The 27,570-nt window shown below is 46.2% G+C and overlaps 1 protein-coding gene across 2 annotated transcripts in view; it reads right to left on the reverse strand.

The window, feature by feature from the left end:
• The window catches only part of SYT5 (synaptotagmin 5), a 482,978-nt gene that overhangs the window by 12,795 nt on the left and 442,613 nt on the right, over nt 1–27,570 (reverse strand). For both annotated transcript variants that reach the window (XM_069638084.1, XM_069638075.1), the window contains 2 exons: nt 25,111–25,228; nt 3,352–3,485 (listed from right to left, as the gene is read on the reverse strand). In XM_069638084.1, the coding sequence (XP_069494185.1) occupies nt 3,352–3,485; nt 25,111–25,228 (252 nt within the window). The remainder of the gene's footprint in view (nt 1–3,351; nt 3,486–25,110; nt 25,229–27,570) is intronic.

The raw sequence follows: 27,570 nt of genomic DNA on the forward strand, positions 1-27,570 counted from the left end.
ATAGAAATATGTAACATTTCTATGTTTATAAAAGATGACTTGAAAAGTACACAATTCAAGGCATCTTTTGTAAAGCTTTGCCAAGGGACAAAGACGCCTTGGGCTCAGTGATCTATGCTCTGCTCAGAGCACAGATCACAGAGCCGGAGGCATCTTTGATCCTCTGTGAACCCGGGAACTCTGTGATCTAATCTGCAGATTAGAGTACAGAGCCCCTGTTCGGGAGGGCAAACAAAAGGGCCATAATTTCCTATTGTGACCCCCACACGAGGGGTCACAAGAGGAAGTTACAGTGACTGAGAAGTGCCAGCTAGCCACAGCGTTGCTGAAACTGCAACTTTCGGCGACGCTGTGGCTGGCTGGCACTTCTGTCATCTTGCCTGACATTAAAGTGGCGGGCGCATCTCCCGTCGCAGCTATGGCCGTGGTGGGATAATGTGTCCCACCATGGCGTGGTGGGAATGGGGGGCCCCGGCAGGGCCCTGAGTCAGCCATAGAGGAGAGGAAGGATTCAAGTTGGACCTGGGAGGGTCGGTCCGAGAGGAGGTGGTGTGTAGAACCTCCAACCAATGGATCAGTAAAATAAGTCTAATCTAATCAGATGGGAAGCAGGGAACCCATTTTTAAGGTCTTTTTGACTCATCTAAAGTGGAATTGAGGGCAAAAGTGCTATGACTAAAAGTTACCACCCATTCACTTCCTAACTGAACTCAGGACTTACAAATCAACACTCACACATTTCATTGCAGAATATTCACAGCGCATATTTTTCAGCGCCTAATATTCATCTCAAAGACATTCATCTACAATATATTATTGAAAAAAGTGACAGTAGGTTTGGGAAAATGGGATCATGTTGTTTTGGGTGTGGGGGTCGGGGTTAATGGGAGGCTGTGGATCCTCCTCCATTTTGTTGCTCCATTGAATTGAAAATTGGTGAAAATTCAAAAATGAAAGGTCTGATAAGAAAGAAAATCAGTGGTAAAAACACATGGTGCCCATATATATATATATATATATATATATATATATATATATATATATATATATATATATACATATATATATATATATATATATATAAACACTTGGACTCCTTTTAAGAGGCTTGTCTGTCAGGCGACACTTAATTTGTTAATCCTACTGATTTTTGAGTTGCTATTAATCCATTTAATCTGTCACATTTTATCTGAGTTGGGTGGTAAAAGAGTCTGCTCAACCACCTTACAAATAGTATTTTATCCAAATACTCAGAGTGCAAGAAATGCGCCAGACTATGTTATTGTGTTACTCAAGTTTTAATTTTTGCCCATAATGATGAGACGTGTTTCGGCTATTGAAAGCCTTCCTCAAATCAGGGCTAGTTAATACTTTGCAGCGTTGTTAGAATGGCAAAACGTTGTTAGGCATTAAACCAATTGTAAGGGTCCGATCCCTGCTGATTATGCCCTCCGGCGTCCCTCGCGTTGGCTCTGTGACAGGCAAAAATTACAACTTGAGTAATACAATAACATAGTCTGGCGCATTTCTTGCACTCTGAGTATGTGGATAAAACACATATATATATATATATATATATATATATATACCCTTTCTCCACGTGTTGCTCATTATACGTTGGCATCCCTTTTCACAAATCTACCACTGACTTTGCAGATGAGGCTTGTATCCATACCTATTGCCGTATGCGGGAAATGTTCTTGTTCATCTGCAATATCACATGTGTTACATGTGCCGTGACCTTTATCACACCAGGGGCCTTTACCCAGGACCAGCGTCGCTGTCCGTTTCAAGACACATATCAACATCTCCCTCTTTTTTAAACAACCCTCAATTCTAAGGCCAGGCATGACATTTTAACAGTTCTGTCTTTGAAGTCACGTGTGGGAAATGTCCTCAAATCACACATGTGCCACGTATGCATATCTGATCCCAATGCCACATGTGGAAACAAGTAACCAGGGGTGTTTCGGAGACCAAATATGAAGTACAAATTGAACCATATGATATGATATGATACTTTATTTATATAGCGTCCATTATATTACATGTGGGCAATGTGCCTATACAAATGTCATGTTACATACACTTTTGAATATGTCCCTTATAGGATGGGGCAAAAATTCAAGTTGCAAGCTACTTGCCAGCCATAGAAAATACGCCCCCTCAGTTCCATACACGCACGTAGCCCACCATTTAATGCTCGCCAAGAGTTAAATCTCACAAGCCAATGGCTAATAGCGAGTTCACATTTCATGGCCATCAGGTGGATTTACTTAGATACGTCCTTTTTATCACATGTAGAAAGCAGAACTTGATGCATTCCTTAGATCAGTTGTGGTCTGTCACTGATATGACAATCAGATGTGGAAAATTGACCAAGGTGTGTCTTCTATATCACACGAGACACACATGTAGATCTATCTGTCATAATGCATGTAGGGAATGTGTTCGGGTCTGTCTTGGATATCGCGCTATGCTGAATATGACTTGTTGAGGCTTTACTGATATCACACGTGGGAAACATGCAGATCTCTGCCTATGCAATAAGGGATAACAGACTGGATGGCGCCTCTGCAGTGGGTATGTCTATGAATAGAAAAACACTGAGGTCAGGGAGAATTGAAGATACCTGTGGCCTTGAAAAGAGGCCAAATCTGCTGACGAGTGACTGTGAGATGCAGCGAGGGGTGACATGTATACAGATCTATCCTCTATAACACATGCCGACAATGTAGAAAGATTTGCCTTGCCTGAAGTGGAAAATATTCTCCAATTCCCCTGATACAACGTTATGTTACGTGGCAACAGTAGAGCACAACGCCGCCACTGGTTTGGCTGTGGGCTGTCTCAAAGTGCATTGTGCATGTATCTAGGTCTTTCCTTGATATTAAGGCCTAAGTCTGTTCTACGCGTCACACATGGAGCTTTTCTGCGCTGCACCTATCATCACCATAGCTTATGCATCTGCCTTTCCTGCTATTCTAACAAATCTCCTTGCCTCTTTTCTTGTGGTGCCATGCACAGCTAAGCTCACAAGCATGGCTTATAGACACAATTTAAGGCCATTTTACATTACATTTATCAAAACAAATCTCCTTAGTCATTTTGGTGATTTGGCACCATTCTCCACATCCTGCACCCCTCCTGTATATGATACACAGTGGATTCTTGTCGCTCAGGGGCAACATGCTCGCCTTGGAAGCAAGACAACGCGGAGCACCACAGGTTCAATCCCCAGGTCTGCGCTTAGAAACCTCTGGATATTAAGTGCGTTGTAAATAACCTATCATATCATATCATATTGCATACATCCCCCCCCACCACCGCAAGCAGGTGCAATCTGGTTACCTGGATCTGCTCGAAGGGTACTTCGAAGCTGAAGGACTCGTTGTAGTACGGGTTCAGGGTGTTCTTCTTGATGGTTGTCTTCTTCTTCTTGAGACGTTTGCCATTCTGCATCAGGTGAATCTTCACATAAGGGTCTGGTGGAAAGAGCCGGAGAAGCAATTCAGGAAAAGTCTTGAATGGCGGGGGGTAGTAAGGAGGAACGAGCAAGGCAAATAGCGAGACATCCATGAGGGTCATGTTGGGTCATGTTGGGCAAACTAAGGTCAGTGTGAGATATCCCAAAGCAGCATATATTCTGGATAACTTAACATAACCTAACTTGTTGAGAATGCCTTGCATACAATTTGGAGGAACCACAGCCAAGCAGTTTTTCCCCCAAGTGTACTATAATTCTGTCTGTGTCATTGGCTTGTTGGTGGTAGCACGCAGTACATTTAAGTTCCATTGTGCGTGGATGGGTCCACACTGATGCCTGCAATGTATAAGTAACTAACTGTAGTGCATTATCCCAGCAGATCCGGCCAATCTTTGGCACTTGGCCTATTGGCCTGGTTGAAAGGCTTATCAATGACAGGGAGGGACAGGTGGTGCAGCTGATATGAGAATTGTGGATGGTTTAATGCTTCCACCCTTCTAGGAATGCTCACTGATCTCAACTTTGGTTTTCTGATTATCACTGCAGAGCGTAAAGTGGCAAAGAGTGATGGCTCATAGCTGTGTCATGCATGGTAGACATATTACCTCTGGACCTGGAACACCGTCTTCACACAGAATGGGTTATGCTCATAGAACTGCTAGACCTTTCTATTCTAAATGGAGGTTGTTTGATATCCTGCCTGGAAAACGACGTTTGCACTATTCACGTCGTTGAATTCACGTGATTCAGGGTAGTCACGTGTGTTACTGCATTACGTTCATAAGCAGCGTGGAGACGTCGCTCGCTGCTTCTGATTGAACCAACATGGCGTTTGATAGCTGAAACCTTGATCTTAGTCGCGTGTAATTCACAAGCGGTTTTCTGAACTCTTCAAGAGCGGCTGTTCTGGCTGCGTGTACTTTGGTGCGTGTTAAAACACACGCTGGTTCTGGAACTCTTAACGTGCGGCTTTTCTGGCTGCATGGAAATTGGTCGCGTGTACAACTGCACACGGTTTTCTGATGCTTTAAACGTGTAATTCTACACGCAAGTTGTGCTTCGCTTTGGATTTTATCCCTGGCACCTGTGAAGAGATAATAGGTGGACTTCCATTCATCATTTCTGTTCTACGTGGGAAAGGAAGTATTGCTGACAACTGTTTATTTGAAGGTGATTGTGCACAGTACTTTGGACGCTATCCTGTGGTGCACCAACCCGGTATCTAGCGTGAGCCTCGTGCCGTTCGGAATAAGTTTCCCTTACTAACCTTCCCTCCTTTTGTCGTTGTTCAATTCCTGGATTTCTTCAGAGACTTGTTGGTGGAGCCTCCTGTTCTAGTATACAGGTTAGTGTTGTACTAGGTGCTATTGCTGTGCTATTAGTGAGAGTTTAAGTTGGGACACTTTCTCATTATACTTTATTGTATCCTAGGCTGACTTCCAATGATGTTCCCACACCCTTTCCAGTGATCCCCCTCTCTGCCTGTTTTACTAGTCAGAGAGTTGTATCATTTGGAAGGTCTAATTTTGACTTCACTACTGTCAAGCCGTGTGATTCATCAAGGATCCGGAAGAGCCCTACCAATTGTATCCTTTTTGGTTACCGTATCCTTTTTCATGAGATATTTGGGTGATTTATGACATAATCAGATGCCATGGAGGGTACGGATCCTTTAACGGTCTTGACTCAGAAACGAAATGATTACGGCACAGGACCCATTGCGTCATCGCATGGATGTTATGCAAGTCGCCATTCATGCCTCTCCTCAGGGAGCGCAGGCTCCAGTGGCCACGGCATCTGGATCCGGGACACCGGCACCACAACAGGAAACCCTTAAAGTGTTTATGCCAACACAGTTTCCTCTGGCTCGCCCGGAAAGGCTCACTGGTGATCCTAAAACCTATAGAACCTTTGTCAATCAGTGCGGACTCCATTTCCTTTGCCGGCATAACTCGTTTCCCGATTTAACTACAAAGGCAGCATTTGTGCTTTCCCATGGGGGGAGTACTGCTGCTGCTTGGGCTAATCCTTTGTTGGAGAGAAATAGCCCCTTGCTTTATGATTGCGACGACCTTCTGGCAGCCATGAGTAAGGTCTTTGATATGCGCTATGCCACTCAAGCCACAGATTTGGAGTTGCTAAGTTTACAACAGGGTAGTCAAACCTGATTGGCATACATAGCCAGATTTAACCAATTATCAGCCGAGACCCAATGGCCTGAAGACAAGAAAATGGCTGTTTTTTACAAGGGTCATTCAGAAGATCTAAAAGACTCCTTGTGTATGGTTCCTGTGGTCCCTACGGGGTTCACAGAACTGCTCGATTTAATTCTGCAAGTCGACGCTCGACGAAATGCTCGTAAAAGGGAGAAAAACCTTTCTTGCAAGCATCTGTTCGTCCGGATGTACCGGCAGCCCCCTCGAATGAGCCTGAAGCAATGCAGATTGGTGCCGTGAGAGGTCGGTTATCTAATGCAGAAAGGGAGAACCGAAGAAAAAACAATGTATGCATGTATTGCAGTTCATCTGAGAACTTACTGGCGGCATGTCCCAAGAAACCAGTCAAGCGTTCTGGAAACACCAAAACTCGACATTAGCAGGAGTCCCTGTGTCAAGTGTTACATCAGACTCCCATACCATTCCGGCATTCGCACCTTTAGCTGTGGAGGTGACGTTACATTTTGCAGGCTAAGAAATAGTTTCCAGTGCTATGGTTGGTTCTGGAGCCACGAATAATTACATTGACATCACATATGCTAAGAAATGTTCTATACCTCTGATAACCAAGAATAAACATGAAACAAGTGAGCACTGTGGATGGGTCTGTTTTGACTTTGGATGCGGTAACACAAGAGACTGTAGGCGGAGGACCTACCGGCACCGCCTTGGTGGAAAGGGGAATTACCGCCCTATTCCAAGGTTGGCGGGGCGGTAATTCCCCCTTCCCCCATTGCCCTTCCCATTCCCATTTTTGCCCCATAGGGCTCTATGGGAATGGGGAAGGCGCTAATTACGGTGCCGCAAATTGCGGTACCGTAATTAGCACCCTGGTCCCTTTGCGGGTTGGTTTTTAACGCCTGCTAAACAGCAGGCGTTAAAGTACCTACCCGCAAAGGGACCTCGTAGTAAGGCAGTAAGGGTTAACGGTCACCTTTACCATTACCGGTGACCGTTAACCCTTACCGCCTTCCGTGTAATGAGGCCCTGTACCTATTCGAATGATGTTACCAAATGGTCATTCAGAGGAAATGACTTTTGATGTCATTGTGGCTCCTCATTACAAACTATTGCTTGGTCTTGCCTGGCTGATTCTCCATAATCCAACCATTGACTGGGTTACAGGATTGATTCAATATCCTTCTGTTTATTGTAACGAACATTGTTATACAAGTCAGCGGTTATCAACTAAATCGCATATTTTGGCCTCTATGGAGGGAGGTTCATCTATTCTCAGTGCTGTACATCAGAGCGGTACACATATACCATGCGAGTATACAGAGTATGCAGATGTTTTTGACAAAGGCCAGGCAGAACAGCTGCCTCCACATAGACAGTATGACTGTCTGATTGAACTGATTTCTGAGGCCAAAATCCCTACTGGTCGAGTTTATTCTTTAACTCCCAAAGAAGATGTAGTCTTGAAAGAATACATAGATAAAGCTCTTGATATGGGGTTCATACGGCCATCCCAATCGCCTGCTGCCTCACCCTTATTTTTTGTTCTGAAAAAAGAGGCAGATCTAAGGCCCTGCATAGATTGCAGGGCTCTTAATGACATCACCATAAAGAACCAGTATCCATTACCATTGATAAATGTGTTGTTAGATCAGTTAGGTACTTCCATGTACTTTTCTAAATTGGATTTACGGGGAGCATACAATCTGGTTCGCATTCGTGAGAGCGATGAGTGGAAGGCCGCTTTTAAGTCGCGGTACAGCCTTTTTGAATATCTTGTGATGCCTTTTGGCCTTTGTAACGCTCCCACCACATTTCAGTTCTTCATAAATGACATATTCAGAGACATGATGGACCAGTTTGTGGTGATCTTTTTGGATGACATATTGATATATTCATCGTCATTCCCAGAACATGTTAAGCATGTGTCAGATGTCCTTCAAAGGCTCAGAGAGAACAAACTCTTTGTTAAAGCTGAGAAATGTGTCTTTCATACACAAGAAGTTGAATTCCTGGGTTATGACATTACCAACAATAGTGTCCGAATGAGCCGTTCCAAAGTGAAGGCTATATTGAATTGGGCCATTCCACATAATGTCAAGTCTCTAAAATCATTCTTAGGTTTTTCAAATTTTTATCTCAGATTTATCTGTTCATCCTCCAAAACAGTGGCCCCATTGACAGCTTTAACTCGTTCAAAAGGTACCATTCTGTTGGAACCAGAACGCTCAAGCATCATTTGAGATGTTAAAGGAAGCATTTACCACTGCACCTGCACTACAACATCCTGATCATGATTCTCAGTTTATCGTAGAAGCTGATGCTTCCAGTGTCGCTACAGGAACTGCACTTACGCAAGTGTGTGCAGAATTCAAGGAGGAGCATCCAGTCACTTTCTTTTCTCGTAAGCTAACCCCATACGAACAGAACTATACCCTTACTGAGAGGGAATTGCTTGCAATCAAGGATGCATTCCGGGAATGGCGACATCATCTTCTTGGGGCCAAACATCAGGTGTTGGTGTACTCTGATCATCGTAATCTTCTAGCGTTCAAAACTATGAAATGTCTTACAGCTCGACAGGCCAGATGGCATGTGTTTTTTGCTCAATACGATTTCCAAATTACATATTGGCCTGCCAGACAACATGTCAAATCGGATGCTTTATCCCACATCGACAAGGAGGTGAAGGAAGGACCTCTGGTTCATAATACGCTGCTGGCAGACCAGAGATATGTAGTTGTTCTGCACAGTCTTCCCTAAAACAGGAATGACAGGAATGGGTTGAACAAAATCCACGATTTCTTCAGGAATTTAACCTAGACATACACAACGGTTTGCCTTTCACAGAAGGGGTGCTTTATCTACCAACAGATACCACTCGGAACAAGGCTCTCAGTTGGGGACACAACTCCATTGTGGCACCCCATCCTGGACAAAAGAAAACCCTAGAGCTGCTAAAGAGATGGTGTTGGTGGCCTTCCATTACACGAGATGTAACAGATTATGTTTATACATGTTCAATATGCATCCAATGCAAGAGTACTCCTGGCAAACCAGTGGGTTTACTACAATCTTTGCCTGTTCCTCACAAACCATGGTATATGATATCAATGGATTTTGTGATAGAACTGCCAAGAAATAATGGTCACAATACCATAATGGTTGTGGTGGACTACTTTATGAAATTGGCTCTCTTTGTTCCCTGTATTGGGTTACCAACAGCTGCTGTCTTGGCTGATTTATACATCCGGCATGTGTTTCGGTTTTTTGGTCTACCTTCAGTGGTAATTACCGACAGGGGTTCACAATTTGCGTCTCATTTTTGGAGAGCACTGACCTCTGCGTTGCTTATTGATGACAGGATGTCTAGTGCTTATCACCCACAAACGGACAGACAGACTGAGAGGGTCAATAGCACTATGGAACAATATCTGCAGTGTTTGTGTCTTCAGTGTCAATCAGACTGGGTCACTGTCCTCCCGGCCTCAGAATTTGCTTACAATAATTCCTACCATAGTGCCATAGGTACCTCTCCTTTCTATGCTCTGTATGGGCAACACCCCAGATCCATTTCTTTGGATTCTGCTTTGTCTATGGATATGCCTGCAGCAGGCCGTAATATCAGAGATATAAAAAATTTACAGGCAAAGGTGAAGCAGCAATTGGAGCAGGCAAAAAGACGAGATAAGATCTATGCTGATGCTCTTAGAGTACCTGCATCAGTTTATAAAACAGGAATGAAAGTATGGCTGTCTACTAAGAACCTGTGGATACCTGGTAAAAAGAAACTGTTTCCTAAGTACATTGGGCCATATGAGGTGCTCAACGTGATTAACCCGGCTGCTGTCTGTCTGGCATTGCCACAACAATGGCGAGTGCATCCAGTATTTCACGTGTCACTCATCAAGCCATGCTCCGATGCTACTAGATTGCCTATACGGCCTGTTGCCGTTTCAGTGAAAGGTTCAGATGAATTCGAGGTACAGGAAATACTGGTTATGAGACCGCGTTCTGGTCGACCAGATTATCTGGTGGACTGGAAGGGGTATGGTCCAGAAGATAGATCCTGGGAACCTCTTTCCAATATCCATGCTCCCGCTTTGTTACGAAAATTTCACTTGAAAGGGGGAGTAGCTGCTCCTTTGGGGGTGGCACTGTCATGCATGGTAGACATATTACCTCTGGACCTGGAACACTGTCTTCACACAGAACGGGTTATGCTCATAGAACTGCTAGACCTTTCTATTGTAAATGGAGGTTGTTTGATATCCTGCCTGGAAAACGACGTTTGCATTATTCATGTCGTTGAATTCACGTGATTCAGGGTAGTCATATGTGTTACTGCATTACGTTCATAAGCAGCGTGGAGACGTCGATCGCTGCTTCTGATTGAACCAACATGGCGTTTGGTAGCTGAAACCTTGATCTGCATCCTCGCATCTCTTCAGTTACATCTTTGGCTTTCCCCTGCATGTTACTTCCACATACAAACTCCTGGAGCTGCATTCAAGAAGTTACGGATGTTTTTCCTGTTCACGTGTATTTTCTACACGCTATCTTCGGCAGTCGTCCATTAGAAGACCAAGGGATGGCTTTCCCTTCACACGCGAGTCTGGCAGCCCTGTCTGCGTGTACTTCAGTCGCGTGTATAAAAACATGCGGGTTCCTGATATCTTCGCGTGCTGCTTTCCGGGTTTTCTGCGGTTTTCTGTACTCTTGAAGCGCAGCTGTCCTGGCTGTGTGTACTTTTGTCGCGTGTAAAACTCCACGCGGTTTCCTGAACTCTTCAAGTGCGGCTGTGCTGGCTGCGGGTACTTAGTTGCGTGTAATTCACACGTGGTTTTCTGAACTCTTTAATTGCGGTTGTTCTGGCTGCGTGTACTTTGGTGCGTGTTAAAACACACACTGGTTCTGGAACTCTTAAAACACACACTGGTTCTGGAACTCTTAACGTGCGGCTTTCCTGGCTGCGTGGAAATTGGTTGTGTGTACAACTGCACGCAGTTTTCTGAACTCTTTAAACGTGTAATTCCACGCGCAAGTTGTGCTCCGCTTTGGATTTTATCCCTGGCACCTGTGATGAGATAACAGGTGGACTTATATTCATCATTTCTGTTCTACGTGGGAAAGGAAGTATTGCCGACAACTGTTTATTTAAAGGTGATTGTGCACAGTACTTTAGATGCTATCCTGTGGTGCACCAACCCAGTATCTAGCATGAGCCTCGTGCCATTCGGGATAAGTTTCCCTTACTAACCTTCCCTCCTTTTGTCATTGTTCAATTCCTGGATTTCTTCAGAGACTTGTTGGCAGGGCCACCAGTTCTAGTCTACAGGTTAGTGTTGTACTAGGTGCTATTGCTGTGCTATTAGTGAGAGTTTTAGTTGAGACACTTTCTCATTATACTTTATTGTATCCTAGGCTGACTTCCAATGATGTTCCCACGCCCTTTCCAGTGATCCCTCTCTCTGTTTTACTAGTCAGAGAGTTGTATCATTGGGAAGGTCTAATTTTGCCTTCACTACTGTCAAGCCGTGTGATTTAGCAAGGATCCGGAAGAGCCCTACCAATTGTATCCTTTTTGGTTACAGTATCCTTGTTCATAAGATACTTGGTTGATTTATGACAGCTGTACCTTACTTTCTGGCTTCCCAGCTATCAATTCTGAGAAGGCTACACTTTCCCGCTCCATGGCTGGAAGGGGATTGTGTGTCTCAAATCTTAAGGCTGGTCAACAAACGTACTACACTATGCCGAAGAGGTGGGCTATCAAAACGTCAGCAGGACAAAGGGACTCCAAGGAAGTTCTCTAGTTTAGAAATGCAGTGAGCTGTGATAGTTCTAAGCCTAGCACCCGCTTCCTTGTCTCCAGGTGGTAATTTGGAATCTTGTCAGTATTGCACATGGAGGTGTTTGGGTTCTAGCAGGATTGAGGAGTCAAGGGACTCAGACATACATCCTCCAGCGTGCAAATGGAAATGCAGGAGAAAATCCATTTTAGCAACCGAGTAGCATTTAAAAAAATATTTCCTTGTTTAATAGATTGCCTTTGTAAACTTGGGATAGGTTGGAGAATAGTTGGAATACGAAAATGAAGGATTTTGGATGGTAGACGTGTTTGCAGGGTTTCTAATATTTATTTGTACTCTAGTGAAAGTAGAGTTTAATTAATTTCTAAAGGGGATATTGTGAGAGGGGGTCATTTTTGTTTGAACTTTGGATATGACCTTGGGTGGTGTCCATTTTGGATTGAAAAATTGGGCATTTGCGGTCGTAGAGTTTCTGAAACCTTTTCAACCAATGCCACTAGGCTATGTAATCCAGAAACATGTCCATTGGGTAGTCTGCTGCCTGGACAGTTTTTTTAGTAAAACATTTCTCTTTACATGAATGCATTTTATTCTGTGTGGGGTTTGAGTGCTTTCTTTGAATTTTGCTGTATCAGCATCTTTCAGTTCTTTTCCTTGACCAAGTTAAGATGTTCAATGATCCAGCCTCCTCTTGAGACATATAGGAGACATATCAATTGCATTTGTTCGTGTGTGGATGTGCGATGGGGCATAGATCTTCCCAGGCTGAAAACCTTGGTGGTTGAAAGTGATTCTTGTAAGAGGTGGCTCACATTATGGAGAGCGAGTCTCTGCTTTTTCTTGGACATTGTGTGAACTTGTTCAGTTTTATTGTAGTTAGGGGTAGGAGCGCAGGAATGCTTAGCGAGACTGGAGCCATATAGTGGCATGACTGGGTGAATTGTCGAGAAGATGGAAACTACTTTTTATTAGGATAATATTCTGAGATTTGGTCTATTGTTAAGGTACAATGATAGGACCTTGAGCATGTGAGATGGGTGCAAGAAGCTGTGGCGAGTAGTTCACGCAAAAACGAGTGCCTCTATCTGGCTCTCTAAATGTCAGAGCAAAAGTACATTTTTGAGGTTGTTTTGCCTAGTGAGTCTCCTAAACCTTTCTTTGGCTTTTTCAGGTTTCTGACCTTCTTTTTGTACTGAGAGGGACTGATACTGAAGTCACCCTGTCACTTAACCTCTGATTGGTGTGCTGCACAGTAGTGCCCACATGGTGGGAGGTCACTTCATCGTGTGGATGGATTGCATGGCAAGAAGGTTGTGTCTGAATAGAGTGAATATGACTGGCGTTTCAGTTCTCTCTGTGTTGAGGTCTGAGTGCTAGGTATGTTGCAACAGTGAAGTTAGGTTTACGTGGGGGAGAAGTGTCTCCTGTTGTGTCACGGGTTGGGATGTTCCTCCCCTTAATTGTCCTAAAGGGGGTGTGTTTGAAGGGGCTCTGCAGCAAGCTTGCTAGGTGGGAAGTGCCGGAGAGTCTCAGACAGAACCTTCTCGCCATGCAATCCAGCCACACGATGAAGTGACCTCCCACCATGTAAAGAAACACAATATATTTGGCTCGCCTTGCAAGGTAGTCCACATCTATTCCACCCCCAACAATGGGCACTTAAACCTTAAGCAAGCAGCTTATGACCTTAGTTTGAACACATTGTACACCAGGATGCATGTCACACAAGTGACAACTATTTCTAACTAAAAAGTACAATTGACCATTTGGCACAATAAAAACAACCTTTTCTCAAAGCCCAAATGGTGTCAACGATTATTGAAGAATGAATCAAAGTACGTCTAATGAAAACAGGTAAATATCTGATCTAGCGCCAACGTACAACAGGGTTCCAATCCCCAGAACAAAACATACATTCCCAGAACTGGGACTGCAGGAGCTCTGTCCCTTTGGAACCCCTCATACTGGCAGCTGGAGACATAACATCAACCACAATTTACGGACAAACCAATCTACGTAAGCTAGCGCAGAGAACCACAGTTCCACTAAGCTCCAACCCCATGACCTAACGTTTGACAGTAGGAGTACACAATGCATCTCCAGAAGGGGGTGGACCAAACCTTCTCCCTGCAATGGCCAGCCTGATTAACTAAAAAAGTCTCCATAGATCCGCCCTGTCCTTTTGTTGGGCCATGCAGCTGGTGGCAGAGATTTGCATATCATTCAGAGGGTATTTAAACCAGTCCCACGTGGGGCATGGGTGCAGGGGATAACAAAGCAGACAGGAATTCCCAACAACCTTTCATATGCAACTGTGTTAACCTGAAGCCACCTCCCACCCTCAGTATTGATTGAAAGTGAACTGTCATATCTCGGACTGCATGTTTACAGTAGTCCTCCGCACAGGGGGGCCCAGTTTATAAGGTACGAGCATGTGGTTTGCAGGAGCCAGAGAGTCTGGTCTCACTACAGATTCAAGGGAGACCTGCTGCTTTAATCGGGAACCACAGAGAGCTCCATTAACCAGAGACCCTTTAATCCACAGCAGACAGACAGGAAAAGGGTTTACCTTTTCTGTTGCAAAGCACTCTAGTTATGACCTCGTACATACAGAAGATTGTTGGTAGTGACCCAGGATTGGTTCATTAAGGGAGGCCTAGCCTACACCAACCGCTGTGGTCCATTTGGCTTTAAAAGAGGGCTGAGACCCTCTTTTGGCAGATCATCTGAAGGCTTCGCCACAAGCAGAATGAATAACTCCTCATTGGAATCTGGCTGAAGGTACATTCTGCCTTACATCTTCCCCCAGTAAAGGAAGGCCAGGACCTCCAAGAGGGAAGCAAGATCCCTCCACTAAACATCTACCAGGGAACAGAGGGAGATACCAAATTCAGAGGACCCTACAGCAGTTCCAGAACTGATACCCAGCCAGCACACAGCTTGCCCTGCTAGGCTCTGCAGCAAGTTTCCTAGGTGGGAGGTGCCAGAGAGTCTCTGAACCCAAAACCAGGGACAAGGCAGCTGCCTGCAACATGCTCCCCAGCTTTGGGCTGTCCACCTTAAAAAATGACAGAAGCCCAGTGAAGAAGCTAGGAGAAGTGCATCGATGAGCATCTACCAACGTCTGCCTTAAAGGACATTTTCGAGCCAGTCGAGTCCCTTAAGCTGCAATTGACTGCAACACTGACTGTTACGCTACAGTCACTAAAAGCCATTGGAGACTTCTCGACCAGTGCTTCAGAACCACTGACCAGCACGGTGACAACGATTTTTGACCCCAAGCTGCAGTGTAGGCCAGCCTGCAGCCGCCCATCCAGCTTTGCTCTCCAAACTGTTTGCCGTCTGATACCCGCAGCTGTCTCCCATCTTGAACTCTCGACACAGAAGCTGCAAAGCACCCTGAAACCGACTCAACCCTGTCGAGTACCAAGAACACCTACAAGCCCAAGGTACATTGTGGTTCTGTCTCCCTGGTCCTTCTCGGAAGGCACCTAGAGACATTTAATGACCCATTACTCCCTTTTTGCTGAAGCCAAGAATCCTTGAACTGTTGCGATTATTTACTTGGCACTTCTAGCCTTTGCTTGCATCATAGGACCCTTTTCCTGCTGTCTGGCTTGACATTTGTGCTCCTCTAAGGTGACATCTGACCCTTGCTGTGTCCTCCTGAGTCCTCTTGTTGCTGATGTGGTGTTCTTCACCTCATGGTTCCTCCTTCCAGGTGTCTTCTTCAATGGGATTGCAGCTCCTGGGTCCTTACTGTACTGTGGGTGCAGTCACAGCAACTGGAGACAACTAAACAATGCTAGCCAGACCAAAGCTCAACACACAAACTCACCTGTGCACCTACTGTGCATGGGCCGTGTTTGCATCAGCCAAAGCCAAGCGTGTGCGTCCCTGGCCCCCAAAGCCATGGTTGACTGCCCCCTCCAGGGCCTTCTGATTCCAGATGCAGGGTCTCCTGCTCTCACTCACCCACACCACCACCCCAATGAACCCCAGCAACCCTGAAGGGGAACTTTGGCTGGATCTCTTGAGTGGGGGTTCCTTAGACTTCCGGGGTTGCTGGTTTCTCCCTCCTTCTGCACCTGATGGTAGCATTTCCCCATAACCTCTGTGGGCCTCCAGGGTTGTCACGTGGCTGCCTATGAGACCAACATCTGCAAATTTAGGAAACGCCAAGAAATGACTCAAGCAGGTACTTATATCGCCTGTGACATGTTTTCCTGCTCCCCGTTGGGGCCCTGGTATTTCCTGCGAAATTCTAATAATTTTAGACTGTACCAGGGACTTTGTATTCATTTTGCTATAATAAATACTGGCAGTTAGCTCTTTATACAATGCCTATAATAGTGTTACTCTCGCTTATTATGGTAACATGGTTGGGCTGGGTGAACTGGGACCTCTCGAGGCCCTGCAATGTACTTCCTTATTGACCTGCTATTTGTTGTCACTTTTGGGCCTGTTTCCCAATTTCTTTTACCATTTTTTGCTTCCTAAACCAAATAGCTCTAGTACTTCTCTGTCCAGGTTCTGTCCTCTATATTGGGTTTTTGGAGTGTGTAGGGACCAATTTTAACCATTAGTGCTTTTTTAACATACGTATGTGAGTGTTGGTATATTTGGCAGCATTTTTCAACCGTAATCCATTACTAAATAAATATTAAATGCATATATTTTAATGGTATATTTTGTGGTGTAATTTATTGAGTGTGATACTTGGCCCAACTGCACTTTAATGCCCACCAATCCCCCCTCCTAAGAGTTAAGCCTGACTGTTCAGCCACACTACCAAGTGTGAGAGTTGAGGCTGACTTGATGCACACTTTTCTATTTAAAAAAGGAGAGATCTTCCTGCACCCTCGCCAGAGGACTGTGTAAAACCTTTCTAACACTAGAGATGTTGGTTTTCCATTTCTCTCAGGCTGGAAGACAATTTAAAGGAGATCATTTTTTGAATTACACGGGCGGTACCACTGCAAAGAAGGGTTCTCTGAGGCAGCCCCGACCAGTACCTCTGCCAGGAAGAAGAAAACACCTTGATGAAGGAGTCGGAGCCTTGGCCATGTGGTGAGTGTGCTGTCAAGACACACATCATGCACCAGAGATTGCGCGTGAACAACATCAGAACATGTCCACACAGGACAAGAATAGTCACCATTCTTCTTGTTGTTGTTTTTCTGCTCTGCTGTTCTGTTATTAATAATTGAGACCAGTAACGCTAAAATCAGTATATTTCCTGAAGAAAGCGGGAAGTAATGAGATACCACTGAAACCGGTAGACAACAGATCAAGGAGTGATGACCTAGACCCCGTGTTCGATACAAACGGAAGTGGTAGACACAGCACAGACATAGTAGCATCTTTTTAAGATAAGCAGCCCCAACAAGATTGGTAGCTGTTTTTGGGTTTTAGAAATTCCTTGATTAGTAAAATCAAGGCTTTGAGTACTGTAAGCCACACAGATCCAAGGAGATGACAATAAAGTAAAAATATCGACCTTGATGATGTGTGCAACATTTTAGCAGACAGGAAAGTAGTGAGCAAGGATAGGGATAGACTTCACCTCCTCTTGTGTACCCGTGACAGGTGTTATATTAGTAACCTCTGAGGGCGAGCCCCTTACCTGTAGAGAGGGCCAATTAGCGAATATAGGGACATTTAGTTAGACATAGGGACTCACATCAAGGAAGTAACAACTGAAGAGAGAACATCATATCAGCTTCTTATTGCTGCCATAAGTGAACATTTAATAGTTCCTCCTAAAGGGATTATGAACGATATACGTTTAACCAGTGCACAGAGGCCACCGGAGACAATTACACAGTTTGTGTTGCGATTATAGGAAAAAGCAACGTACTGTGAATTTGCAAACTTTAGTAATGAAGAGGCAATTAGGCTAAGAGTAATTGAGAGTTGCACATCGTCGGTTTTTCTGAAACATCTTCTAAGAGTGGCCCTCCCGTTGAAAGATATCCTGGAGTTAGGGAGAATGTATGAAAGAATTGAGAAACAAGCGGCTGAGTTGGAAAACAAGAGGGAGTTGGATATGATAGGGGACATCAGAGCTAACGTACAAAGACAGCCCAGATACTCAAGCATGTTATTCTGCCAAAGCACATGGAATGGGATTGGCAGAAGTCGACAGGGAAGATTGTGTTGTAGATGTGGATTTGGGTTTCCACACAAAGGTCAGTGTCCGGCCACATTAGTCGAATGTTTATGCAATGTGGCCGGGGAGATCATTTCTGTGTCATGTGCAGAGAGAGAGTCTATTTATTACCAATCTTCGGTTCCAATGCAGAGTTAACATCGAATGGAGGGCAATGCATAACCACGGAACATTGTGAGAATGGGGAGGTGAACTGGAGGGAGTGGAAGAGACTGAGGAGAGAGCAAAGTGATGTGACTGCAATTGATCAAGGAATGCCTAGAGGAAGAAGTTGGCTACCTCGGGAAGAGTTGCAGGACAATTCACAAGTCGTAAAAAGTTATCGAAAGATTCCTCATGAGGTGACAGAGTGTGCTCCCATTGAAAGGGTGATCAAATATCAGCTGAGGAACCACATTCCATGACATGAAGGTTACATTTCACGGCCTGAAGGTCGTAACCGCAAAAAAGGTGAAGCAGTTGGTGAAAAGGAAAGTGAAATAAGAAAGAAGGACACAAATTGGACAGCTTGCAAGAGGAAAGCTGAAGAGCATCAGATGCCGGTAGATGAGAGTATACTGGTGTGGCAGAGGCAGCGAAGGAAGATGGGCTCTATTGATGAGTCAGAGCCCCTAACCGTGACGGCTTGTAAAAGGCCCATGTCCATAGTTACTGTCATGAGGGATGGTATTGAAGTAACTGAGGATACTTTGTTCTCTCATGTAATGTTCCAGGATGATTCGGATGGAGGTGAAGCACGTGAGGAAAGGCAGGGGAATGAAGAACATGTTGGTCTCATGTCTCTTAAAGACTGTGGACATTCTCCACCCTGTTTGAGTGGTGAGGGACTTTGAGGGGTGACCAATATTCGGCCTCAAAGAACTATTCGTAGACCCTTACATCTGATTGAGCAGATGTAGACGTAATCCTGCTGGACAGATGGAGGGTGAACTTATATGATAAGCAAGGGGGGGATGTTGTGGCTGGTAGAACGTGGAATGCAGTGGGACTGGAACTGGAATGTGGAAGGGAATGGGAAAGGCAGAAAGGCAGGCAGTTGATAAAGATGAATAAAGAAGTAAAGATGTGCGGACTGACTTGTGTTATTATTTAATGGTGACATGCTAATTCCAGTTGTATAATCAGAAAATGGACGTCATTCAACCAAGTGACGAAATACATTGCTACCAACCCATCAAGAACACGCACGCAATAAGAATTTCCGGCCAGCGCGTGGGAACTTTATGCCACATATTCTACAAATGCTGTCACCTTAAATAGGCACAACAAAAGGGCACCATACACCAGGGGAGGTCTCACTAAATGACATAACATTCCAGCTGAGGCGTCACACGCTAGACACAATCCTCCAGATGTGTTTGCAAGAAATGGTCACAACACGCCAACTAAGCCCACTAAATTGCACACACAGCGTTCTAGGCAAGGTCTCCAGAAATGAACGCCCAGAATGCTCAGCTTTTTGCCGCAAAACCTGAGGTCAAACTGCATATAAGACCTTAAGAGATGGGCACGCCCCCCCTTACCTGCACTCAATCCTCCTTTAAAATTGGACAAAGTACTCAGATGAGGCATTCAGAAATGTATGCGCCCACACTGTAGAAGGGGCGTCATTTACAGTGTCTGGGGTGGTAACACGCTGTCCACTTGATTTCTGGCCCTGCCTCTTTCCCTTTGTCTCTAGCATCCTTTTATGCTTCCCAGGGGGCCTGCTGCCATCAGCCAGCCACGTCTGGTGCACTGGTTCGCCATTACATTATCATACCCTCATCAGGGTAAGCAGGCCCGTGAGAACGATCCTCACCGCCCCGCTCCCTACTCCAAGAGCCCACAATTATTTTTGCCAACCGGCCGCTCCTCCACCATTCTTCACAGCTTCCCTGTGCACCCCCACACGAGGAGAGCCCCAAAATGGCCGCCTACACACACAGCGTCCGCATTGCCTAGCAACAGCAGCAGCATTTGGATTGGAGCCCTGTGCCTATTTCCGGTGTCGAGGACCACCGGAAGGCGCTAGCCGGCACCCCCACGTAAGGCACCTACTTAAGGCACAAGCCGTCCGTGCCAGGACCACTATCCACCTCTTCGTACCTCCTCTCGGGTGGGCAGGAGTGAGCCCAGCCTGCCTCACCTGCAGCCGGAACCCACGGAAGAGCAGCTGCGCCCAGAGCAGACACCGCTGCCATCAGGGTAAGCAGGCCCGTGAGAACGATCCTCAACGCCCCGCTCCCTACTCCAAGAGCCCACAATTATTTTTGCCAACAGGCCGCTCCTCCGCCATTTGTCACAGCTTCCCTGTGCACCCCCACATGAGGAGAGCCCCAAAATGGCCGCCTGCACACACAGCGTCCGCATTGCCTAGCAACAGCAGCAGCATTCGGATTGGAGCCCTGTGCCTGTTTTCGGTGTCGAGGACCACCGGAAGGCGCTAGCCGGCACCCCCACGTAAGTCACCTACTTAAGGCACAAGCCGTCCGTGCCAGGACCACTATCCACCTCTTCGTACCTCCTCTCAGGTGGGCAGGAGCCCAGCCCGCCTCACTTGCAGCCGGAACCCACGGAAGCGCAGGTGCACCCAGAGCAGACACCGCTGCCATCAGGGTAAGCAGGCCCGTGAGAACGATCCTCACTGCCCCGCTCCCTACTCCAAGAGCCTACAATTATTTTTGCCAACAGGCCGCTCCTCCGCCATTTGTCACAGCTTCCCTGTGCACCCCCACACGAGCAGAGCCCCAAAATGGCTGCCTGAACACACAGCGTCCGCATTGCCTAGCAACAGCAGCAGCATTCGGATTGGAGCCCTGTGCCTATTTCCGGTGTCGAGGACCACCGGAAGGCGCTAGCCGGCACCCCCACGTAAGGCATCTACTTAAGGCACAAGCCTGTCCATGCCTGTCCCGAACTGCCCGGGCCTAGGGCCAAAAACGCTGCCTTCAACACACCAGACCTTCAGCCACAGCATCAGCGCATCCGGTCATCCTGGTCACCCACAGAAGGTATGTGACTCGTGTCAGTTGAACCTGACCTAACACCTACTGCCTTATAACGAGACGTCCTATTGTGTATGGACTTTCAAATGTCACTGGTAGTTCTCCTTTACCTATACTACCCTGCCCCAATACTAGCTATCTAGAAGCTCCCATCTGCCTGTTACACCACACCATACGTGTTAGGCATAGTGCGTTCATGCTCAGGCCGCCACCCCAGCACCCATCTGCTAACCAAACTGTTCTGCCTTGTATTATGCCCACCCTGGCAGCACCTGGTCCTCACATGTCACCCTCATGCATCAACTAGTCTATTGTACCCTGCAATTGACGTGCTAGCCATGTTGCATCTAATCTAGCCTGTTGTCACTAGCATTGTTGCATCTGATCTAACCTGCTGTCACTAGCATTGTTGCACCTGATCTAGCCTGCTGTCACTAGCATTGTTGCACCTGATCTAGCCTGTTGTCACTAGCATTGTTACATCGGATCTAGCCTGTTGTCACTAGCATTGACCCACTAGCCATATTGCTTCTGCACTAGCCTGTTATCACTAGCATGGTGTCACTAGTATTGTTGCATTTAAACTAGGCTGTTGTCACTAGCATTGCTGCATCTGATGTAGCCTGTTCTCACTAGCATTGACCCACTAGCCATATTGCTTCTGCATTAGCCTGTTATCACTAGCATGGTGTCACTAGTATTGTTGCATTTAAACTAGCCTGTTACTAATAGCACTTGAGTCAATGCATTGTACCTCACGCATTGCATTCCTAACTTGAATCGCCATGCCATCCTTACTGTAATACTGTAATTACCTACTGCTTATTGCTGAACCTGCTTAGGACATACCACTATTAATTCATTCACTCCAATGCATCAATCCTATATGCTCCTAGCCTAAATCGAATTTGCCCATTGTGTATTCTCCTAGCCTAAGTCGAATTGGGTCATCCTGTATGCACCTAGCCTAAGCTGCATCTGCCCATTTTAGGATATCTGCGCCCTACGCCCCTACCCCAGGCCACATCCACTATACCAAGCATGGCCTCCCACCACTCCTACAGGCTTCCATGCTCGGACTCCATTCCTCATACTCCGTTCCTACCAGCCTTAATCACATATAAGCCCCATAACCACCTCCCCCCAGCCACCCCTCCCACTGACGCTGTCCCTAAGCCTAAATCTACTGCCAGAACCACATCTCACACACCGCCAGTGCACATAAGAAACACTAGATTAGGAGCCTGCACAATCACAACACACATCAAAATTCACAAACCCACACTGCAGACACATCTCCCACCTACTACAATCACTCCCACCACGAAACCCCAGCATCCCACCCCCAAACACCACACCAACACTGCTAAACCTAGCACACATGAACCGTCCCAAATCCAACTTGCTCTCATTAATGCCAGGTCATTACAAGCCCATGCCACAGAAATACATGACTTAATCTCCGACCTCGAGCTAGACACTCTAGCCATTACAGAAACTTGGCTTCATGAAGCTTCTGGACCAGCCGTATGCCAGTCCCTCCCCCCCCCAGGTACATCATCCTCCGTCAGGATAGACCAACACACAAAGGCGGAGGTGTGGCCCTAATAGTCAAAGAAACACTGAAGGCCAGACAAATTAAATCCATCACATCTGAAAACTTCGATGCCCTATCAGTAAAAATATCCTTTACACCTAACGACACCATGACAATGCACCTTATCTACCGGCCTCCAGGCCCACTCCTGAACTTCCAAGCCGACATCCTACACCTCATAGGTAACAACCTCAAACCAAATATTAAAGCCATACTCTTGGGAGACCTGAATCTTGGATTCAATGACACAAAAGACAAACACAGCAAAACCTTTGCTAAAGCCCTTCTGGACTTACAATTCATCCAGAGAGTTGACTCTGCCACTCTAAAGGCTGCATATTAGACTGGTCAGTCGACCACAACTGCACAAGTCTCAGCATTAGCATCACCCATCTCTAATAACCCTAAAGAACTAGTCGAACTTTACAACACCACCATTAAAGAGGTCATCGACACAATTACCCCATTAGAGACCAAAAAAGCTAAAAAACTCTTCCACGCCAACTCATGGTTTAACCAACACCTACGAGACCTAAAAACACTCAAAAGACACACTCTTAAAAAATGGCCATCCTGCCCCTCTGCCCCTCTGCGTGACTCATACCTAACTACTGCTAAACAATACAAAAACGCCATAGCCAAATCCAAAGCTGCTACATATAATACTAGAATCGACAATGCCCAATCACACTCAAAAGAACTATTCGCTATCTTGAATGAGCTAGTCGTACCTCCCACGTCCATACATCAAACGGTCAAAGACGAGAAATGGTGTAATGACATTCAGAAGGCTATGCTTGACAAAATAGACCTAGTCCAAAAGAAAATCAAAGCCAACCTTGACAATCTACCCAAATCCCCCCACAAAACACGGACCCCCGCTAACACTAAGCTCTCTATCCAACATGATAGCAACCCACCTCCGCCATTTACCTTCAGAAAGGTAACCACTCCTGAGGTCCTACTCATTATGAAACAAATAAAACCCTCCCTCTGCAAAGGGGACATCTGTCCAGCAAACATAATCAAAGACTGCGCTAGTCGACCATAAAATCCTAAAGACACGCCTCACCAATACGGCTCACTTCTCTACAGAGGCCACAACCTGGGTCTCATCCTTCCTGGAGGGCAGAGCTATGCGAGTCTACTCAGACCAAGCGTCAGCCACTCCCTCCCCTAATAACTGCGGAGTACCACAAGGTTCCTGCACCTCCCCCACACTATACAACCTATTCACACTCCCTCTATTCAACGACCTAGAAGAATTCGGCATAACATTCACCAATTATGCCGATGATACACAAATTCTTCTCCCATTATCTGGTGATTACGAGCAAGACTGAAAAACCCTACAAAACACATATGCTATCATCCAGGCCTGGATGCCAGCCAATGGCCTCTGTCTCAATGGAGACAAGACAGAGATCCTACTGGTGGGACCAAAATAATCCCTCAGTAATCTAGACAACAAATACAGTAACTTCTTAATTGAGAACTCTGTAATCTCAGTCTCCTCTGCTGTAAAAACGCTGGGAGTATACCTAGATTCTACCTTGTCCATGGACAGAAATGTTAGTTACATCTCCTCCTCAGCAGCATTAACTACTAAAATAATCAATGCAGTAAAGCCTCACCTATCCACTGTAAACTGCCTCAACATCGCTAGGGCCACCATAGGTGCCAAATTGGATTATTGCAACGTCCTCCTACTAGGTACTTCTGCCAAAAACATAAACAGACTTCAAATCACAAAGAACAACGCCTTGAGAGCAGCCGTCAATATTCCTACGAGGGAACACATCTCCCTAGCAAGACAAAATGCCCACTGGCTCCCAGTCAAAGAGCGCATCCAGTTCAAGGCTCTCACCATTACCCACAGATGCTTATCCCAATCTGCCCCCAGCTACCTTACTGAGCGTACACAACCAGTCCAGACACTCAGAGCCAAAAGGGACCTGTACGAAAACCAACTCTCAGTCCCCAACTTCAACAGAGCAAAAGCCGGCGGTTCGAGTTTCTAAATTCTAGCTCCAAAATCTTGGAACTCTCTACCTCCCAAACTGAGAGCAGAAACATCCCTCATGGCCTTCAGAAAGGCACTAAAAAACACCTTATTTAAGTGAATCCGACTCAAAACACCACTACAATGTGAATAATGGCTATAATTTACAACTGTCCCTATGCTCACTGTTTCCATGTAACCTCGGAACTTTAGCTATGTCTGTACCCATGTTCCCATTGTCTTGTTATATTCACCCATGCAAAGTAAACTTTCTTGTAACAGCGCCACGATGCCCAAGGGCTGCTGTGCGCTTTAAAAATGCGAATAAATAAATAAATAAATAAACACTCGTCGCCTTTAATCCTGTTCGGCTGCTCGGGACCTTTGTGCCACATGTGTGTACTTGGCTGCCCAATTGGACCTGCCGTGTTTCCTCTTGCTCCAACTTTCCTTATACCTCTTATTTTGTGCACTTCTTCCAGGCTAGCAACCCAACTGCAGATCTGGGAATCACATCTCTGCTCTGCAAAGTCAACACACGTGATCACCTCTCTGGGAATCACATCTCTGCTCTGCAAAGTCAACACACGTGATCACCTCCTTGGCAAATTAATGCACTGAAGGGCAGTGCCTGAGCCGCAGCCACTTCGGCGCAGCGGCCGTTTTGGCGCGCCCCTTTTGGCGCTGGAACCTTTCTGGCGCGGCCGATTTGGAGCGAGGGACGTTTAGACGTCGCTGACATTGCAGCCACGTCTAAACTCCCTCGGCGAACTGGCTGCGCTGAAATGGGCACGCCAAAACGGGCTCTGCGGCCAAATGGCCGCGCCAAATCGTCCTGCTCCTCAATCCACACCTTCCGTCGCCTCCATTGGACTCACCAGACAAGCCGCCCACGTCCATCTTCTTCAGGTTCTTTGCCTCCAGGACGATGACGGTCAACTTTCCAGCTGTTGGAACGTAGCGCAGTGAGAAACAGATGTCCCCTAGCTTCTCTTGCTGTAAAGAGACATAGGAGGATAGTCTGTTAAGCCACACCACCTAACCAGCCAGATGTCCCACAACATGTCAATAACCCCTCGACTGTACTATCCCCCCAGTAACCACATTTGGCCAAAAACACTGACACAATCCAGCCGAGTGTGTCCGTTCCTATGTCCCAATATTTCTTTACAAGCACGGCAAGATCTCAGGGAGCATTATCAGAGTGGCCATGCTACTGACCAATCAGGGGACGAAGTTGAGGCTGTCCATGTGTTCACTGCTTGAATGAGTTGATGAAGGCAGGCATTGCTTTCTTTCCAACCTTTTTGTTGTATGGCCAATTGTTTGCAAGCAAAGGGGGTCATGGGCAAATGACTAGTCTCCTCCCTCTTCCCCCAGGAGTGTTGGGCTTTAGGATACATCACAAGGGATGCCAGGTTGTATTCTCAATGTTGTCTTCAGCACAACAGGTCTGCTCTCCCTCTCTCATATAGAAAGCATTATCGGGTGATGAAATTAACTTCCATGCAGTCGAGGGGTAATGTAATACAATATCGTCTTGCATAGCACAACCTCTCACATTTTAGGAGCCTCTTGGCGCTGTGCTTTGCAAAAGGGGGGAATTGGAGGCTAGTGAGTGGAGAGGGAAAGGCAATGGGTCAAACTTGAAATGCTAATGAGTGCACATCGGGAGAACATATGTTCTGTGTGATGGTCAGTTTCTGTTGCGTTGTGGTGAGGACACTTAGTTGTGTGCACCCAGACAGGAGTCCAAGGAGTAGGCACCCTTCTCGTTTCTGTTCAAGCCAGATCTACCCTTACTGAAAATCTGGCCAGAGGGTTGCAGAGGGTTTGTGGGAGATGTGTAGCATTCACAGGGAGCTGGTATGAGCAGGGGTGCAGAGTGATAGCTGGCATTATGCTGCAGTATCTGCTAATGGGGAGTCGCTGAGTGCAATGTAGGGTGGAGGGGGAAAAAACCTGTTAGGTTTAGTGGGAGGTGGCATAGACGGATACTGGACAGAAAGAGATCCCCAGTTAGGGGTTCCTGGATATCATTTGGTCCAATTGCTTTGCAATTAAATGAGGGCGTCGGGCGGGAGGGCGGGGGCTAATTGCCTGATGCAGGTCAAAGTGCATCCTGGACTGAGTATAGCTTCCTAGCCCAGAAGGTCATGACTATCTTTTTAAGAAATGTCATTGAAAGTGGAGTCTGAGACTAGTCTCCGGAGAAGGTCTTGTTATCCCAAGTCCATCGGTATGGCCATGTTAGCAGATCCGCTCTGCGTGCGAGAGGGTAAAGGGTCTGGTTTGAAGGTAATTACCAAGCCATTGAATGAAGCCGATTGAGAGTCAGAAGCTCCAGGATGTAAACTGAGTCTAGTAGCTTAGTGTAGCATGTCGGGTGTTGGCCCGGATCTCAATGATGGTCATTTTGTCCAAGGCCTGTTGTGGAGAGAGTGTGGGTGAATATGTACTCTGTCAGATCTACTATCCTGGCTACTTCGCCACCTACCTAGTCAAAGTCAGGTCCTCCCTTCTTTCTTTTGCTCCTACCCAGGCCTCGTGCATTGAGAGGCCTTATTGGACTTCAAGCTGGCTTGCAGATCCCTCTTTGAGCATCACTATGCCTGTTCCACCTTCACATCCTCCAACCCCAAACCCTGGATCACCCCTAAGATCCAGCACCTTAAAACTTGCAGGCACCACTGCTGGTGCGAGTAGCAGAAGGAATAAGGAGATCTCTCTCTCTCGCTCTCTCTCTCCCTCTCTTTCTTTCTCTCTCTTTCTCTCTCTCTCTCTCTCTCTCTCTCTCTCTTTCTTTCTCCTTCTCGCCTACATGAATGCCCTGCTCTCTTTCACTGTGGTGTTAGACAAATCTTCCTACTTGAATACTTCTTCTAGCCTTCACTCTCCCTCTACAAGATCTCCTCCACACTCCAAGCTACGCTACCTCCAGCACACCTTTGTGCTATCTCCTATAACCCTTCTACTCCTGACATTGCACAGTACCTCTCTTCAAAGATAGTCTCCTCTCATCATTCTTCTCTCCCACTCCCGCTGCTTCTTTTTCTCTTCCTTCTTTTCTCCTCCACTTCCTACCTACAATCCTCTCACTGAGCTCACACCCATGCAGAGGACAGCCAACCCTTCTAGCGCTCCTATTAACCCACTTGCAGATTTCATCTGCTACTATCTCCCTACCTTTTTAAAATGATCCCTTTCTCTTCCGATCCTTTCATTCCGGCTTCAAAGTCATTACTGGCCTTCTGATCCTCAAAAGGCCTTCGGTTCACCCCAACAATTCCGCTTACTATGGCCCTGTGCCTCTCCTCGTTTACTATCATTGAGTGGCT

This window comes from Ambystoma mexicanum, chromosome 1q (genome assembly GCF_040938575.1).
Source record: "Ambystoma mexicanum isolate Mex_15411 chromosome 1q, UKY_AmexF1_1, whole genome shotgun sequence".
NCBI lineage: Eukaryota > Metazoa > Chordata > Amphibia > Caudata > Ambystomatidae > Ambystoma > Ambystoma mexicanum.